The 20,704-nt window shown below is 32.9% G+C and overlaps 1 protein-coding gene across 24 annotated transcripts in view; it reads right to left on the reverse strand.

The window, feature by feature from the left end:
* Window positions 1–20,704, reverse strand: part of EYA1 (EYA transcriptional coactivator and phosphatase 1) — a 90,537-nt gene that overhangs the window by 8,967 nt on the left and 60,866 nt on the right. For 14 of the 24 annotated variants that reach the window (XM_039345434.1, XM_039345417.1, XM_039345420.1 and 11 more), the window contains 5 exons: window positions 4,127–4,185; window positions 3,757–3,917; window positions 3,470–3,584; window positions 1,514–1,635; window positions 1,013–1,113 (listed from right to left, as the gene is read on the reverse strand). In XM_039345434.1, coding sequence (XP_039201368.1) covers window positions 1,013–1,113; window positions 1,514–1,635; window positions 3,470–3,584; window positions 3,757–3,917; window positions 4,127–4,185 — 558 coding nt within the window. Of the gene's footprint in view, window positions 1–331; window positions 472–1,012; window positions 1,114–1,513; window positions 1,636–3,469; window positions 3,585–3,756; window positions 3,918–4,126; window positions 4,186–20,704 lie in introns of all 24 variants that reach the window. The other 10 variants (XM_039345413.1, XM_039345424.1, XM_039345412.1 and 7 more) reach the window with 1 other exon arrangement.

Raw genomic sequence — 20,704 nt, forward strand, 5'->3', positions numbered from 1 at the left:
TATATTTTGCAACTTTGCAAGTAACTATGCAGACTGCAAAATCAAATGTGTTGTCTGAACTTTTTATGTTAACACACACACACGTATATATGCATGTATAAGATGGTAATCCATAATGAGGTGGTAATCTGTGCTGACTACTATCTGCTATCCAAACTACATTAAAAGACAGCCAGAAACCCTCATAAGAAAATATGTTTCCCATTTAGTTCAAATATGTAACAAAAAGCCTTTCTTCTCTCACTATTTTCTGCTCCAAGTATCAGTTTTTATGGTTGCTTTTCAGGAACCTTAGAGAGAAAGTGTCTGAGAAGACAAATATGTATATTACCTGAGATAGCTTGGTCCTAAGAGAGAATGTTCAATGCAGTGTAACTAAAAGTTCATCATTTTCAAAGGAGGGAAGAATAATAGATTGCATACTAATTCACCACTACAAATGCATAGTCCTTGGAACAAGCCTGAAGCCACCTGTATGTATATATGAAAGCAGATAATGTTTATGTTTGATAAAACTTTTTATTGATCTTGAGGTTGATTGTTAATATATAATTTTATGTTATTTGTTGAACTATATCTAGTTCACTAAGTGGCCAAAATATTATTTGAGCAACATATTAATTTGGCTGGGGGGGGGGGTGGAGCTGTTGATTTCTTTTAAAATCTTTGAAGAAATGATTTGCATTTTCTGTTTTTAGCTTGTAAGTGTAAAACATTTTTATTTTATTAACATGGTTTATTTACTAGGTTTATGAATTTAAAAAACTTAAAATCAATAATCATGGATAAAAGAGTAAGCTATACTGAGCACCATGGGATCTACTTATGAGGAAGTATACGTAACAACTTTCTCTGACTTGATTGCCTCCAAATGTCTTGAAATGTCCTTCCAATTAGCCACAGTCACTATGGGCATGCTTGGAGGGGAGACAATGAAGATTTTAATTAAAATGAACTATACTTTATTTGAATAAATTATATAAGATTTTTTTTTTAAATCTTGTGTCATTACCTTTTTTGCTCCTTGTTCTTCTTCCACACCATCTCCTATGACAACATAAACTACTTTTCTTCCAAATCTTTGAATTATGCGCTCAAAACAGCTTTCTTTTCCTAGAAAGTTCAAGCATATCATCAAGCCCCAATTTGGGAAAGAATAATGTAGTTTATTTCAGTTTAGGAAGCAATAAAATGGCTGGACATGTTTGTTTTATACTGTAAAATAATTATTCCTGAACTCCTGTACTTACTAGGTAAAATTGATTTAACTTGATGCTAAGATCATTAAGTTATAAGTGGGCAATTGAAATAAATGTTCTTATAACAAAACCACATATAATAAATAAAAACATAACAAACCATTTAATGATCCAGGTCAGAATTATCCATGCTTATCAATAATGATTAGTTCTAAATAATTATATAATCAGTTTTAAATGCTCAATGAGATTTGGAACTTGAATAGTATGAACTTGAACATGAATAACAGATTCTGTTCATTGTAAACACTCACCTATTTTTGTTGCACTGTAAATATTTTCTATTGGAAATACCACACCTAAACCATATAGCAAGACTTTGGCAAGAGCTGGGATAAGCTGAGTAGTCGTTACTAAAATATTGACACAATTTGTCCTAGGAGAATGTAAAGAAGTATTTTATTATAATCAAACAAAAACTGCAATACCATCAACAAATTATTAGTTTCATTTAAAAACCTGGAAGGAAAATTTAGTCTACAATTAAGGCTAGGAAGGGTTCATAGATGGAGAAATAGTATTTCTATGGATCCAATATACAATAACTAGGATTCTCTATTTTCTGCTTTTTTTCTGGCTCTCGGTTCTTAACAAGGCTGATACTTGAAGGTATAAGGCAGACCATCAATGATGGATATTTAAAGGTTCCCAAGAATTCATGGAGACTAAGTCCACTGTAGTATTAAATCAAATTCTATGTTTATTATAGCATTGCTCCCTCCCCCCTCAAAAAGTACCCTAAGGCTGTTTATTCTACTTCAATATAGGGTCATATTTCCCAAAATGACCTAGAACAGAGAATGTCATTTGGTAAGGCTGGTAAACTGCAGGAGTTTAATTAGAATGTAGGTATTCTTGCTATCTATTCTGGAAATCCCAGTTTTTCATAACACAGAAATACTGTGTCCCAATAGTGAATATTTTGTAGTTTGTTGGACATATCACAAGTTGGACACTTGCTGTGGAATGCAGATGTAGTGCTACTTAGAAGAACTAGGAAACTGTGGATCAGATTAGGAAGGGCTATGTGACTGAGCAGAGTGATAAGAGTGAAGCCATACATTCCTTATGCAAAAGGAGGAGGAAGAAAGAGTATATATGTCTACATGCCAACTACCTACTGCAAAACTCTGGAACTTGGATGCCAGTAGATGCTTCCAATTATTAATGGGGTGGGTAGACTGGTAGGATCTGCATACATTCCTAGCTTGTCCCTCTCCCCATCTTGCTAAGCAGTGGAAAGAAGGATTAAAAAAAATTATATAGATAGAAGAGAACCCTTTTGAGTTCCAATAAGGTTTTTGTGTTGGAATCATATAGATCCTTTGAAAAAAAGGATGAGACCTTTATTGGGCTGCTTGATGAGATATAATATACCAAAAGTAGAGAAATCTTGTCCTTATGCCCCATGTTTCAAATGCATGGAGGTAGCACTCACTTCTGTCCCTGGAAGAAGGCTATACTGGATGCTATTGGTAAAGCAATGGTGTGTCATTATAGTTTATAACTATTCTGTATGCATCATAGGACAGAAACTAAACAGTTAATGCAGTACAATAGAAAAAGATTTATGAAATATATGGATACAAAGATAGTAATTGGCCAAATCTACCTTATAGGGCTATTATTGTGAGGTAAAACTGTTGCAAGTGGGGAAGTGGTCTCTAAACTTCCTCAACTTTTCTGGAAAAGACAGGCTATGAACCTAAGAAATAAATTTAATAAATTAAAGAGTTAAATTTTATTGCTATCTTGCCTGGGATATATAGAAATAATTCTGTATAATAAGTTAAATAGCAAATTTTCTCTTCATCTGTCACTACTATCAACTAATCTACTACAGCATGATGCTATAGGGGGAAAATGGAACAATTCATGTCCACTTTTATAACAACACTGCACATCAATTCACCAATTTTTAAAATGCCATATTTTATAAAACTATAAATTTTAATTAAACCAGCTATTCCTAGCAACGCATAATATATTAATTGTAACTTACAGAATTGGAAAATGTATATTTACATTTTAGATCCAGTTAGTCCAGGGGTGTCAAAATCGCAACATCACGTGTTTTGATGTATCACGATTTTTTTTCAATTGCCGGCAATGGGGTGGGCATGGTTTCACCATGACGCATCTGGCCTGTGGGCCGGCAGTTTGACACCCTTGAGTTAGTCTGTATTACTACTTATGTGAAATCTACTTACCTAGAGTGAATTAGTGTCAGTGCTTTCAGTGCAAGCGTTAACCACGAATCTGTAAGGGCTTCAATTTCTGTTCTAAGCTGCAACCAAGCTTCTCTCTTTGATGGGCCCAGAAGACCTGCCAGGGAATGAGTGAGGGAGAACAAGCACTATAGCATTTACATGTCAACTATAATCCCTTGTCATGTTTTACAGTTGTAAATAGGTGGGAAAACTTAACCACAAGATTCAAAAACTTCACACTGCAATGAAACAGTAATTACATGGACAAGGATATGATGGGTACTTGCCTCCAACATTATTTTTATATGTGTTATAGATTTCTTTTACTCGTCTGTATCGGAAAGCTAGCTTTCTCATCCAGTCCACTCCTCCACGCACCCCTGTTGCTAAGCATAGATTAGCACTGGTAGCTGCTGCAGGAAACCCATCTGTCCCAAAGTTATAGGTGCTGTTTTGGATGTAAGAAAATTTTAAAAATTATCAGATAGTTGAAGATAACTGAATTTATGCTGGAATTTTAGATGTCTTGGAAAAGAATAGAAATAACAGTATTCGGAAATTATTATAAACAATTTTATATTATAAAAAGCTGAAAACAAGCAGGCAAACAAAAACTTCTATTTTTTCTATCACTGTCCTATATTAGTGTAAATTTACCTTAAATCCTGGCCATTATCATCTGACGAAACATCATCAATATGAACTTGGTCACATTCCTATAATAGAGGAAAATCCACTATATTTACTTTAATTTGCCAATTGCAATACAACAAATACAAATAACAAATAGCAATTTTTAAAGACAATCATATTTACTTTTTATATTGCTATAGCTGAATTGATAAAAGTAATTTTAGACACTATTGTTAGAATTTAGAAAAAAAACTGCATTTGGAAGGAAGGTTGTTAAAATAATTATGTACATTCTTATACATTTTCAGCCACCCTCCAGTTTTAAGTTATTCCAAAGGGTTTTCAGGCAGTGCAGTGTATAACTCAAACCAGACTTCTTGGTAAATGTAACTTATTAGAAAAATTAAATCTGATGCTAACCACCAATGAAACTATGACCTCTGATTGCTGTTGAGCCACACACTAACACAGCCTGAGGCTAACATTTTAGAAGAGTGCAGACAAAAAAGAAAAAGTTATTTATTTTTCACTATTTCTGCTTTTTCTGAAAAGTGCAAACCCAGAGTAAAGTAGAAGCACTTCGAAGATTTACAGAATGCTCTAATTTACTTCTTAAATCCACTGCATAGAACAAGTCCTTTATTTGCTTATAATTGGGCAAATAAAAATACTTTATTATCTCAACATTAAACAACAGAATCACTATTACTGTTAGTACTGATATTTTACTGCTGATAAATAAAACAGCGTTCAGAATTGTGTTTAATCTAACTCCAAAGTCTATGGTTTCTTTTAAAAGTCCTAATGTAAATACCAATAGCAAAGATGATCCATTCGTAAAGTTGTGATACTCCAGAGATGCATATTTCTGTGTTACTGGTTCTCTCTGAACAATTTTTTCAATCTCTCTATGGGCTTGGAGGGAGGGAGAGGAGCTAGAAGTGGAAAGAAACTCAAAACAGCTGTTCTCTAACAGAATTAAAATCATGACCGTTAACCTTTTTTAAAAAACCCTTTTCTCAGCCAACCCTGTCCCAGCAAGCAGTGAGTTCCAAGGAGGAAAAGACTTTGACCCTATAACCTTCTTCACCTCTCCTGAGGTCAACAACCTCAGATAAGAAAAAAAAATGAAGAATGGCCTCACATTATGACTATGAGTGTAAGTCTTTTAAATAGAGAAAACATAGGCTACTTTAGAATAGCATTAGGACTTATATACCGAATAGGCAGGATGACAAAAGAGATATTGGATAAAATAAAAGAAAACTGCTACAATCTGTCTGAGGTTTAGTAAAATCAAAGTCACAAACTTAAAATAAAAAAATAAAAATAATTATTTTAAAAATTACATATTTGTTTCTACAATTCTGTATATTTATTCTGATTAAAAGTTTTATACCTTGTTAGAACAGAAATCAGAAACAAAGTAGGAGAACAAAATTCCATTCCCTAAGACATATTTCTCAGTTTCACGCCAACAACTCTGCACTAAAACAGAAGTGTATTTAATGCAAATAGATATTTCCATCACCAATAAAATTAGCAAAAGTACAATTATTTGCTCTTTACAGGTAGTCCTTAATTTATGACTGTTCGTTTAACAATTTTCAAAGTTACGATGGCGTTGGACAAAGTGTCTTATGACCTGCACTTGTACTTACATCCCTATTGTCATGTAATAGTAATTTGGGTGCTTGGTAACCAGTTTGCATTTACCAGTGGTCATGTGATCATGATTTTCAACTTTTTTTGTTGATTTCGGATAAAATAACAGCATAAGGGAAGCTGGATTTGCTTAACGAGTGCTATAAAATTGTCTTAAAATTAGATCTGACTCAATTTATGACTGCAATGACTTATGATGGAAATTCTGGTCCCAATTGTGGTTGTAAGTAAAAACCTATCTGTAAATTTGCATTTGTGAATGTGTGTTCAAACATACGTACACACTTTGCTTATTTATGCTAATTTACATTCAAATTTGCAAGTAGAATAGTTATTTTTGAATAACATAAAAAGTTCAAGAATAAAGTTTCCTTTGTTGATATTTTCAGGACCTTGCAAGTAAAGAAGAAAATAATTACATATAACATAATCAGCTTTTTCTGGAAAAGAAAATAAATACTAATTTAAATTCAAAAAAATCCTTTTATAAAAGTAGTGTAGGGGAAGCAGGGAAAGAAAATGGATGGGGTACAGTTTTATTGGTTTGTCTCTTATTTCTGGAGCTTCTGGATTATATCCTACACTCTTTTGGACAGTTCTCAAAGTCTCCAAGGAACGGTTCTGTCACATGTTCCAACTAATGAAGCACTTCAAAGAACTTTCAGGCATGTTTCCTAAAATCTTTATTGCAGAGCTACAGTTTTGCCGGTCGCCATGATGGACTGGTTGATGCCAGAATCTGAACTTCCTTTCGCTGGCATCAAGCTTTCCTTGCTAAACCCCTCCCTTCTCATGCAGTCACAGGTCACATTATCCAATTAGTGAGAAGGTCAAAAGTTTGCTTCCTCTTTCTTTCCTGGGCTTTTTCCCCCGCCCAGTCTAAGCTAAGTATTAACCCAATAAATGCCAGACAGTTTTGCATATTGTCAAAGCAAGAATATACAGTATTTGCAGCATTGACAGGTTCTTTAAGCTGAAGCAAATGAAATGAGAAAGGTGACTCAAGAACTATGGATTCAATTGATTTTTCTTCTTCTCTTCCTTTCTCACAGAAATTTTTAAAAAAATATTTAAGAAAGAGGATTGTTGTTTTAAAAGATAGTTACTACCTTTATGATAAACTTTATTATAATAATTATTTTTGTTTGTTTAAGTTATGGATAATGCTATTATAGTTCTTATCTTTTATTAACAATGACTGAAACTAATCTTAACAAATATATTCCTTAGGGCAATGGTTCTCGACCTTTTTAATGCCGTGACCCCCCAACTGGTTGTAAGTCGAGGACTAACTGATCGTAAGTCAAGGACTAAACCGGTCGTAAGTCGAGGACTACCCAACCGGTCGTAAGTTGAGGACTTTCCCTGCCCGGGAGCGCCGTGCATGCATGATGCCGCCCCCTGTGCCGGCCAAGGCGTAGCTGGCAAGCGGCAGAGACGGAGCAGGCTGACCACCGGCTGGGCCACCAGCTGGCCCAGCCCAAGGGAGTAAGGCACCCGCCGGAAAAGGGGAAAAAATGGTGGACAGCCTTGCTTGGCGACCCCCGTGAAATGGTCGATCGACCTCAAATGGGGTCGCGACCCATAGGTTGAGAACTGCTGCCTTAGGGTCAAGTTACAAATAGCTTATTTTTTTAGCTGCTTAGGTAGGTCTGCTACTAAACCCAAATTTTCTAGGCCCTGTTATAATGGTAATGCAAATGTCAACTAGATGATGGTAGATAGATACAGTAGGTAGGTAGGTAGGTAGGTAGGTAGGTAGGTAGGTAGGTAGGTTAGATAGATAGATAGATAGATAGATAGATAGATAGATAGATAGATAGATAGATAGATAGATAGATAGACAGACAGACAGATAGATTTTAAAAGGTATACTTAAAATTCTAGGCAATATCTATTCCACTATTTGCTATTTAATCAGTGTGAGATTTCTAAAAATGTTCTTTGACTAAATTTCAGGTGTTAAATAAAAAAACACAAGTGAGATGCATTATTGGAGCACTGCTTTGGATAAGAAAGTTAACTTGATTGCAGGGAAAGAAATAGTAGGAAAAACAATTCAAAACAAACATATATAGAAAGGCTGAAAGAAGAATGATTGTGATAGAAAAGAGGAGAAAATGTAAAGAGAAGTCATTCTCAGTTAAGAAGACAAAGGGCACCAAGTCTGGGCTATGAGGTGTCTGATCAAAAACATCCTAATAGAACTGCTTCAAAAGTTCTTGGGTGGGTCTAGCAGTGTGCGGGTGAACATTATTGTGAACCGACACCACACCAGAAGTCAGCATGCTCTAATGCTTGTTATGAATAGCTTGTCTGAGTTTTTGTAATGTTTCACAGTCGGCTTCTGACTTGATGGTCGAACCATGCTCCATGAATGTCACTGAACAGTAGTCCTTTGGCATCTTCACATTTGGCGCGATTTTCTATGGCACCACTTCCGATGTGGTATTGGTTCACGATAATGCTCGCCTGCACACCACTAGACACACTCAAGAACTTTTGAAGCAGTTTCATTGGAATGTTTTTGGACACCCCCCCCCATAGCCCAGATGAGGCGCTGAGTGGCTATTACTAAGGAATTTCAGATTTGGTGTATAATTAAAGTTCTGTATCTGTGAGTGGTTGTCATTGATAACCAAACAGAGGTTTATTTCTGAATTGCCCTTGTACATGTTGGTCTCCAAAAACCAGATTTCCTTCATATACAACATTTGGTTCCTTAGTAATTAGATAGTATTTAGCTCTAAATTATGTTATATGGTATGAAGGGAAGAGGGAAAAAAAAATTAGATAGGAAAGACTGAGGCTTATTTTTGCAAGAATCTAATTATACAAAACAATTAGTTTACAGGTCCTTTGTTTTTATAAACTTAAAATAAAAGTGAAACATTATCTCAGTATTTTCTTATAAATATATAACTAAATAGAAAATAAGAAGTAGAAATTTGTAGCTGACTGAAAGCAGGATCATATTCATTTTATTCAAATAAATAAAATAAATAAAATAAATGTAAAGCAAAGATATTCTCAGGCAAAGTGAAATGAAGGACATAGAAAGTCACTAAATAACTTTACACTTGATTAAAAGGGACAATATGAATAATATTACTAATGTAACCTCTTCTGAGAATTGGAAATCGTTACAGACTACAGATCCAAACATGCTGATCATAGTTAAAATGCAGTCCTGTGTTTATTTAATCTTTCTAATTTACCATGAGAAAACTAACACCATGCTGTCAACTAATTGTTTCAGTGATTTGCTTTACAAAGTAAAATGAGCTGACAGGGAAATGCTCCATCAAAACTAGCTCTTTTCCTCTATCCTTTACACATCACAGTGTCCTTTGAGACTTGCTGGACATTGGCCAACTCATAGGAAATGATCAGTGGATTCTCTGTTCTCCTCCTATCTGTCATTATGCAATTATCCTCCTGTTTCATTTTCTCTATTGAACGAACAGTAGAGAAATTTGGTCCAACTATGTGTGAGAACAAAATGTTTAAAACTGCAAAACTTACATATCTGCAAAAGCTCTGCTTAGTAAAAAAAAAAAAAAAAAGAGAACACTTTAAATTCAGACCAAGTATTTCAAAGAAAGAGCTTCATGTTTCGTTCCAAAATATGAATATAACATAATCATTTATTAAACCTACTAAAGTAAATGTTTCAAGAAAATTCATCTCATTTCTAACCGAAACAATACCAGGTATGTGAAATGATGTACAGTTTTCCTCTCCTTTCCAGTTTTTCTTTTTCGTTGTTTCACTACTAACTCATTTTAAAGGTATAAACCTACAGAAATGTATTTTGTTGTTAATATTTGTTTTTTAAATTGCATGGGGTTTTCATCTGGCAAAAACATGAGCAACATGTATGGTTGGTGGTGGTGGGCAGAAGACAGACATGGATCTATCCATAAATAGGTTGACAAGGATTTTTCATTTCCTATAGTTTAATAGAAGCAGCAATTATCCCAAATTATAATATTGGAATGAAAAAAAAACCTTCATGTAATGAGTAGATTTTTGAACTCGTAAAAGATTCATAATAAAAGTTCCAGGCTCAGGATTAATACCTTTTAATTTTGGTTCTTCAATCTTGGTGAGACATTTAAGGAATCCACAAGTTATCAAAATGCAAAACAGTACATGTTACTAAATAAAAAATGAAGTCATATTTCTCTTTGCAAAATGGCCCAATAAACAATATCACTGGATTCAATATCCCGACTTTTGAAAATGTTCAGAGCTGCCGCTATGTATGAAGTTCTTTCTAAAACTGACTCAAATTTTACAAAACAGTTGCCTGTTTGCAAATCCTAAAGAGTAGTTGAAAGTTGAAAGTAAAAAAAAGTAAGCAAATTAGATTACAGCTATTATTTACTTTTGTAACTGAAATACCCAAGTCAGTTTGTGTACTATTAGAAAACATTCTGACTGTCCTAAAAGCTGTTCTAAAAGCAAACAAACATTTTAAAAATCACTCTTCTCACATTTTGGAGATATAAATTCCAATGTTTAGAATCAACGTGTTTCTACAGTATCTAACATAGATCTCTTGTGGAAAACAGGAGAGATATCAACATAGACAATCATATGAACAAGATTAGAACTTATTTCAGGTAATTGCTAGGTAATTTGCTAGGTAAATCAAAACAAAATTATGTAATGTGCCTCTATTAAATATTATCTCACAATGATGATTTAAAATCTCTTTCTAAATAGAATTTTGACATTGAACCATAATTATAGCTATGTTGGACTCTTTTCCTCATTGCCAACATAGCTATTATTTTCATGCATAAAAATGATTTAAAAAATCTGCTTTCTATTTTCATGCTATTAAATATTAATTGCATTTCAATAATAAATGTACTATTTATAATATACTTTTGCACATAGTTATTTTTGCAAGAATTAAAAGTATTTTACTGCACCTTTTATATATTTATATGTAAGGTAGCTCTTGCTTTATGACTGGTTAACATAGCCCATAAGACTTCCAGTAATTGTAAAATGTTGTGCTGCCCTCTTCTCCATCGTCATACTTTAAGGTGCCTAACAAGCACATGATTTGCAATGTTTTTTGCTGGTTTCCAACAAAAATATGCATTTGGGAGAATGGATTCAGACTATTGACTATCTAATGTGCTTAAAAATCATCATAAATTTGGGTCTGGTTATTGTGGGGTCTTGTGTTCCAGATATTTATGATAAAAATTCCAATGTCAATTGCAGTCACAAATCAAGGATTATCTGTATGTATAGGCCCAAACCAGAAGCAAAAATTCTTATAAACAGTCATACAAAATAAATTTGCAAAAGTATATATCTTTATATGGAATCATAATGTGAAAAAAATATCAGAAATGCCCACTGTTTCTCAGTTGAAAACAATAAAAGCTTAAAATATGATGTATAACCCATGATCACAAAAATCTTTTTAAAATACAACATAAATCCATGTGAAAAAAACAGCAACCATTAGCAAACATGCCATCTTTGCCTGGTCTGTACTTTGCATTTTCTCATAATAATTATTCTTTTCAGAGAGTAGAGAAAAGATACAGATTACCTATGTGATAGGCACAGATATAGAAAACAAAGAGATCTCTTGAAATCCAATTCACTGAATTTGACAATTTGTGGATTAACAGCCAAGGAATTAAAACTGACCTTGAAGAATTTTCTTTTAAAAATAATGAAATGGATTTATAGAATTTATATTCCTACAAAAACAAAATAACAACAACAAAAAAACAAAACAAAACAAATGACAGAAATGAACACTATGAGGACAAAGTCTAAGGTGAAAATCCTGAGAGTAGAAATTAAAGTATAGGAAAGTGCTTGATTTTCTGCTTATGAAATCTGAATGTGTATGCTTGTACACATAATTCTTCATGTAATATAGAAGATATTTAGATTATCACCTCGAAAACTAATTCATTTATACTGAATATTAAATATAGTTAATATTTTAGGTATATATTGATGAATTTTAAATAGTAAAAATTAAGTTCTGCTGAAATAGGAAAACTATATATGCACCAAAATTAAAATTAAGATGCATTGGTAAATAAGAATTATTCATGCTTATGTAACAATGAGGGCATTCTGAAACACAGCAGTCTATCAGTCCAGATTAGCTCCTCATGTCTGTAGACACCGCCAACAAACCAGATGGCTCTGTCTAAGTTCATTGTGATGTGTGACTCAAAAATATACCAAAGTCAGAAGTAATGATTCTTGTTCTTTTATTCTTATTCTGAGATGAAAAACAAGGATATCTCATAATAAGACAATTTTGACAGATGCCTGACTTTGTAAGCTTTGCCCATCAGCCAAAGATAGAACACCAGTAGGATGCCCATTCCTGGTCTTCCATAATTCTTCAGAATTGTATTTTAGCAGTGAATGTGAATTCTTCCACTGTATTGATCAATATTCCTGAAACTTCTTAAATCTTAGCAGCTTGTTTTAACAATAGGCTTAAATTGTGAATCAGAATTCACATGTTATATATTACCCAGAAGAAGCCAAATTACAGTTTGGACAAACACGCTTTTGAAAAAAATATTTTTTAATAAAAATGTTCAAGGAAAACAAATCAAATGCAACCAACATGTAGATTAAAATTAGTCTCTACAATTTCTTCTAGACAATAAATATATTTTTTTTCTCAATGTAAATAGATATTGATGATAATCTTATATATTCTAACCTGCATAATTGCACTGAATAAAATGTATTGTATTTCAAAATAATATATCGAACAGAACTAATTACCAAATGGGGTCTTTTTTAAAAAAAAATCAAAATGAATATAAATTGAAAAAAAGAAAATAACTAACAGAGTTTTAAATACATTTAATTGACAATATTTCAGAGTGCACATTCTTTAATTCTATACAATTCCTGCATTTAGTATAATTGGAAAGTACCAATTACAAAATTCTTGGCAGGTCACAGAGAAGTTACTATTCGGTGGACAACCAAATAATAAGAATTATCCTAGATACAATGCTAGGAAACTAAGCAGGATAAAGTCATGTCTTCGCTTAATGACCATAATTGGGATTAGCAAACCTGTTGATAAATGAAGCAGTCATTAAGTGAGACTTTATGTGACTGCGACAGATTTATAGCCTCACTTCTATGGTCATTAAGTGAGTCACCATAGGTCATTAAGCAAGTCATCACATGAATCCAACTTACAATTTTACTACTGGATTCTCCATTTACCCTCTATGAGAAGCTGGCTGTGAAGCACGCAAATGATTACACATGACCATGAGATGTTGCAATATAATAAATGCCTACTGATTGTGAAATGCCTGAACCTTAAATCATGTGATTGCAGGAACATTGCAGTAGGCATAAGCAGTAGTGGGATTCAGCCAGTTTGCACCACTTCAGCAGAACCGGTAGCTAATTTTTGTTGCCCAGGCCCAGAATGGATTTCTGGAAGCGGCATCCAGACAGAGAACTGGTTGTTCACATGTTTGAATCCCACCACTGGCCATAAGTGTGTGGATCAGTTGGAAAGTTACATTTTCAGTTGCATCATAACTTGATGATTCACTAAATTGGACAATCATTAAGTGACTGTAGACAGTGTTATTTCGTTTAAGAAACTAAGGCCAGAATATATCATCACTATCTTCAATGTTAACGTATTTTACAATATATAAATAAGTTGGATACTTTATTATTATAAACCTTCCTGTACAAGTTTTTCATACAAAACAATGTATCTATATATTTAATCTTACCACACTTAAAAAAAAGAAAAATACAGACACAAAGAGACCTTTGAATAAACAGGCATAGTTGCAAAACACTGCCTCTTCACACTATTAGGTATAAAATGCAGATTTCATCATATCTAATAAAAAGTTTTAATCTTTTTATTTTCTCTTAATAATGTTCCTCAATAATACTTCTAACCATTCTGATGTAGAAATTGAACAAAATAGAAATTCCCACCACAAATATTAAACTCCTTGCAGAAGTTGAAGTCTTTGTCCTGAGAATGCTGTAGCCTACTCATATTCCTTCCATCTTCATACTCCTGCCTTGAAATTTCTAATTGAAATCTGGCAAAGTCGAATAATTAACTCAGATCTAATAATTTATCCTGTAGTCTGTCTATTCAGCTGTTGATAGAACTCTAATCAGCAGATGTTTACCTAGATTACCTTATTCAGCAACAGTGGTAGATCAAAAGCAAACTGCTGCTAAATCTGATCTATGTGTCTATCAGATAACAAGTCCAGGCAGTAGCATCTCCTTAAATACTAGACTTTTGTGTGGTTATGGGGCATTATTAACTATGGTAGCTTTATATAGTAGTCCTTGTATAGTGGTTTCTTTCTAGTGTTACTGTCTTCTGGGAATACAGAACAAATAATTGCTTATCTACCTCTTTCATTATTATGCTAATGTCACCTTACGAATCTCTGTTATTCAGAGCCAGGTAAAGGCTTTGGTAGGAGGGGGATATGTGGGACTTCAGACTTACAATTATCTCTTCATTCAACTGGACTGTAAAAAATCTAGCCTCCCTAGCTGAGAATGCACTGTGGACACATTTTCCACCATATCCAAAATAGGAGCAGCTCCAAGGAAGCCAATTTATCTTTGAAACAAAAGACTTTAAGTAGTACTTTAGTCTGCTCTTTGATCCTTCTTTCTATTCTTTTCCTTTTATGTTGCAGTTTTCAGATTGTAAAGGACAGAAGTTGTCTTATTAATTTTTATGAGATGGCCTATGATTCATTAGGCATGAATACAAATCACTCGTACGTAGATATCCATCAAATTATTTTACAAGTCTCATGCTTTTAAAAAAAATCTACATATTTTCATCATTTTAATATGCATTGTTCTATCATCTTTAGTATTATCTCTAATAACCCTTTGCCTCTTTTTTTTCACTAAATTTGTAATCTTTACTAATCTTGTAATCTTGCAATGCAAGAGTATATAGTCCAAAAGTTTTGCCAAAAATTATTCATTTGCAATAATATTAGCATTTTTTTAACTGATAGCAGACTATGAAAACTAGCATTTAAGAAAACGTTCATCCCTTGCTTATTTTAATATATTGGGTTTGGAAAGAAAAACATCAAGTGTTACCAACAATTCATTTCCAGAATTATGCTAATCTTAGAGTAAACACGATACGGTAGAGCCGAAAATGACATATCTCACACCATAATTATTTTGTAATGATTTGAAAGGCAAAACAATTTATTTTTACATTAATTCTGAATTTTATGTTTTGTTTCTAGGCCATTAATCTAAGCTTTGAACAGATGTTTTTCATTCACTGCAATCTAAAATCCACATAAAATCATGTATATTCATAGTGACAGGAAAAAATGGAACATCCTACTTAAGTTATACTTCCAACTGTGGGAATGTTCATATATAAATAACATTCCCAGAGAGGATCATGGAAGAAATTGTATTTACATGAATATACTAGGACCTGCTGAAATGGGTGAACAATTATAATAAATAGGATCTGATTCCAGGAGAAATAAATGTTTCACACATTAAAATGACCAAAATAACAATCTTTATTGAATAACAACAAACCTTGGAAGAATGGCATTCTTCTGAGCAAGTTGTTACAGTTATACCATAATATTTTTTGTGATCTCATTTTAACAATAGTTCCAGATTGGAAAAATAACAACTTTTCCCAGAGGCAATGTGGTTAAGATGGTTCCTGACAAACTAGAAAGAATGCTAAGAATTATGGAGATAATATAAATTGAAAAAATGTAACTGAGAAAGCTAAAACATACTAGCTAGTCTCCTACCTTTTATTTTGCACTAAGAATATTCATACAAATTCACAAGATTGTGCAACCAAGCATATATTTTTGAAGGTCTCGCAATTGTAAACTATATAAAAACTTAATTTTTCATTTTTTGCAACAATAAACAATAATTATCTATTGGAATAATTCAGCGGGCTTATCTTTATTATCATGGGATGTCGCATAGTCAATTTCCTTATCTTTATCATCCTTCAAGGTAATGAAAGGTTTGTGACTTTTGACCATTTATTAAGAGTCCACTCAGGACATATAATCATAGGGTAAATTTAAACAATAGGTTGTTCACACATCAGATCCATCTCTAGAAGAACATTTGACCTAAGAAGTGAAATTAAATACTCCTTTAGGTTTCTGGGTTTTCTTATTTAGTTTATCTAACTAGATCATTTGTGCTTGATGGTTTTTAAAAGCATTACAATGATATGTTTAGTCCTGGCTTGCCAATTTAAAATTAAGACAGCAGAACAATAATTCAGGACAGGAGTCTAACTATAGGATCATGCAAATACTATGACTTTTATCCTATGACTTGCAAAGACAGCATTTGACTGATAATATCACCATGTACAAATCATTTTTTTTTTGTCATCATGGTTTGTGGTGAATGCTAAGCTATTTCCTCTACTTTTACATTTATTTTTCAAAAGTTTACTTCATTTTTCCATTAAAATGTTCAGGGTGGCTTAAAGTCTAGTAACAAAATAGCAATAATATTATTACCTAATGGGGTAATGGTAATGTGGGGATGGGGAGGACAAAATTAATAAATATTTCAGGTTAAAATAGGATTTTTACAGATTTATAATTTCCCATTGGAGAGCAGGAAATAGAGAACAGAGAATTCAAATAATACCTTTATGGTGATATGTATTAAGAATTATTTTGGAATTCTAAAAATAAAATACTTTTAAATAAACCTTTTATTTTACTTACAGTTGCGTAGAGCATGAATGCATATGTATAATACATTTATCCTAACCTGATTCTGAAAAGGGAGTTTTCTGTAAAGCCCTAAATTTTGGGGAGTCAGGATGAGAAGAAAAATAATCTATTATTTATGGCTCAAAGATAGAGTAAGATCTAGTTATCTTGGTAGTGAGTTCCAGAAATTAAATTAAAACAAAATAAAATAAAGGGACAGAAATGCTGTCCCTTTATCATTAACAAGGTAGCCTATATACTGATAGGATGTAAAAGAAAGTCCTGAAGAAATCCTTAATGAGGCAAACAGTTTTATTTGAAATAAACATTTTAACTTTTTCAGTTTCAAAGATGCCTCATGCTTTAAAAGTTGTATAGAACCATTTTATCTGATCTGAAAATGAATTGAAGTCAGTGGAGCTTTTATAAGCTCCTAATATCCAGTTTCTGTCAACAGCCTAGAAAAATCTTTTGGGGCAGGTGAATTTTCAGACACCTGTCAAGGACAGTACCATGCAAAGAACTTGGCAGCAGTTCAATTATGATGTAACTTCACCACCTGGCCGCCTTGAAATTAGGTTTTCAGATATTAACTGAAAACACTGAGTTTTATATGCCAACCTAATAAAAAAGGTAAAAGCTCATGTATAAAATGAAATTGAATAAAGGTACACTTTTGGCCATGGATGCTGCCTGAATGTTCATAACTCAGATTCAGAATTATGTCCCAGAGCAAAACTGTATTATGTTGTAACTTTGTGTTAATATGGTAACACCTAATCCAAGAAAAGTTAATTCTTATGTCAGAATCAGTAGTTTTATCAGCCAGGGGCACCTATGTGCTTTATGGATTACATTCCAAATTCTTATCAGTTCAACCTCAAAAAGTTCAGCACAGAAAGAACAGAGTTGCTATTATGATGATGAAACTATTCCCTAAATACCGAGATTACTTGATTAAGCCATAAAGGAAAAAAACCCTGCACCAGGGCACTATATAGAAATAGTTGGACATCTCAATGCCAATAATGTCAGCATGAATCACTATATTTTGAAACTATTTGTAACCAAACTAACAATGAGCCTGATGCTGGGAAAGATTGAGAGCAATAGGGGACGACAGAGAATGAGGTGGCTGGATGGAGTCACTGAACCAGTAGGCGTGAACTTAAATGGACTCCAGAAAATGGTAGAGGACAGGAAGATCTGGAGGAACATTGTCCATGGGGTTGCAATGGGTTGGACACGACTTCGCAATTAACAACAACAACAACCAAACTAAGAAGCTATACATTAAAATACAAAGTGATTTGTGAATATTAAATAAATAAACTGATGAATTTGTATTTTATTTTTCCCTCTAAGATATTTTATATTGAGATTATTTCTCAAAAATACTGTAAGTCTAATGCTCTAAATTCTGCATGGCTTCAACATCATTTAAAGATAATTATAGAAACTTTTTTCAGAAAGAGTTTTTTAAAAAAGGTTTTTAAAACAAAGATTACAAAAGGCACAGAAGAAATAAGAAAATCTTTTTCCTTACAATAAATTATAAAATAAATCATAATGTTTTATATTTCTGCAACAGAATGCATATTATATTTGTATATATATATATGGGTATATCACTGCACCATTCCTTTCAAGCAACACAGGGATTAATTTAATGTATTTTTCACAGTAGAAAAATAAATAGTTTAAGGAACATAAGCAAGTGCCTTAGTTCTAATTTAATGATAAACTTTAATAAGTATTTTTTTAATGTTAGCAGATATTATGACCAGTTCTTAGATCATGAATTGCAACACTATTTATTTTTAATCCACTTTGAAACAGTTACAATTAAGTTAATTATCAATAAGACATTTTAATAGAAATCCAAATAGAGTCAATAAACTATCTTGCATACTCATAAAAATAAGAAACCCATAAATTTAAACTTCTGGATAGAATATATATGATTTCTCCCTAAATTATAGTCAGTATCAATGTAGAATTATTCTACAAAAATTATCATTTTGAGATTCTCTAATTAAAATGATGACTTTAAAAGATTTTCCAAATTGTTGAATTCTTTTCAGCCTTAAAATGAGCATCAGACCTAAAAGGTATATGCTATTTCAATTCATCTTAAATATCTATGACAAACTGCTTCCAAAATGTTGCCAAGAAAACTGCATGGACTTCTCCACACTGTTGCTAAAAATTCAGACTATCTGAAAGGCACTATAGAGACACACACAGCGTATTTTAAGGAATAAGTCATATTACTTTAAAACTTAATTCAGTGAGAAAGTGTTTACTGATGCCAATGTATTCAGCATAACTGTCTGTTCCATCATAAATAAAATATCAACACTGGAGTGTAGAAATCTCATAGATATCACAGTGTTTTTTTCAAGAGTGTAGGATATTATAGAAAAATCATAAGATGAAAAAAAATGAAAATGATATTGCTGCAATTGCATAGTGTCACATATTTCAGCATTTTATTTATTTAAAAAAATTATATTGCTGCCTACTCTCACATGGCAACTCAAGGTGGCTTACAGGAAATGAAAACACAATATAAAAGAAAAAATAATAAAATAAAATAACCCCCACCCACTATCCCAGCGACAACACACATTTATACCAGCCATTTAATGCAGAGTTACAATTATTTTTGAAAAGACATAATTCTAAAGCCCTATGCTTGCATCAACTTGCTGTCACTATTTGAGAGTGTAAGTGTGCAGATCTAGTAAGTTTGTTTGCAATTTCCACAAACCTGCAGGCATAATACCAATGGCAAGTTGGCTAGTGAAGAAAAGAGGGAAAGCAAAGGATCACATTATTTTTAGGATAAGAAGCATTTCAGCTCATGTCATACTATACAAACTAAAATGTTTTGCACAGGTAATAGCTGAAACAAGCAGAGATGTATATGGATATATACTGTTCTTACCCAATAGAGATAACAAACCAAAAGGTCAAAAATATTGTATTGCAAGCCCATACATAATTCAGTGCTTTCAGATAGCTGAATAAACTGATGCTAAAAACACCATGGGAGCTACAGTTTTTATTCATTGCTGCTTCATGTTCAGTTTATCTATAACAAAAGAAATTTATGATCTTACCACTGGGCTACATTAGAAAAAAAAAGGAGGTGCCAGAAACAGGAAGATCCAGAGCCAAAGGGATCATAGTACTAAACTTACAAAGGTTTACTATTGCCGATTAAATGAAAAGAGACTCAAAGCTTAATGCAGAGGGAAACAAATCTTTCTAAAGGTTTGAAAGTCTCAGATAACTGCCCTGCCATTGTTTTACATTTTTTCATGCCTCTACACTTCCTGGTTCTGCCTGAGACCAGATGTGCCAAAATACTTTAATAAAGAGTGTTGTCATAGCTCAGCAAGAAGCAGGAAACATAGGTAATCTTGTAAGCAGAAATAAAATCCCCAAATTTAAAACATCTGCATATATTTTCATTAGACCTAATATCTATAACATAGCCACTTTGCCTATTAATCCATCTATCTAACATCTATCTATCTATGACCTATCATAAATAAAACTGATGATTTCACTAGCATAACATGCCTGCAATTTCAATATTTATTACAGCATGCTGTTTTCCAAAGCTATGTTAAAGAGTAGGTGCAAAAAATTACCACATATTTTCCCTGTTTTCAACACAAGATAGATAGCATAGACAAATTATTTAAACTATTTATGTTCAAAATTATGGAATAGGGATAATCAGTTTTGGGGGGAGGGGAAAGGGAGGGTTGAAATACAACACAAAAGATCCCTCTGTCAAATAAAAAGTCGCTGTAATCCAGTATTCTGCACCATAGAGCCAACACATGGTTTTCAATGGTACTTGTAGCTCCATTCTAATGCTTTTCCTGACCATAGTGCAGGGGTCTTCAAACTTGGCCCTTTTATGACTTGTGGACTTCAATTCCCACAACTCTCTTCAACACTGGCTGAGGAAATCTGGGAGTTGAAATCCACAAGTCATAAAAGGGCTAAATTTGAAAACCCCTGCCATAGCACCTCTGAATTTATTGGCTGTAGCTACAATAACATGTAAGCACTAATACCTCTACCTTTCATGAATCTGTTGAGCTCATCCTAAAGTCAGCTAAGTAGTGACTATCAC

The sequence above is a fragment of the Crotalus tigris genome, unplaced genomic scaffold, assembly GCF_016545835.1.
Source record: "Crotalus tigris isolate CLP2741 ecotype Arizona unplaced genomic scaffold, ASM1654583v1 scf7180000017952.28453644438:3035480, whole genome shotgun sequence".
Lineage (NCBI taxonomy): Eukaryota > Metazoa > Chordata > Lepidosauria > Squamata > Viperidae > Crotalus > Crotalus tigris.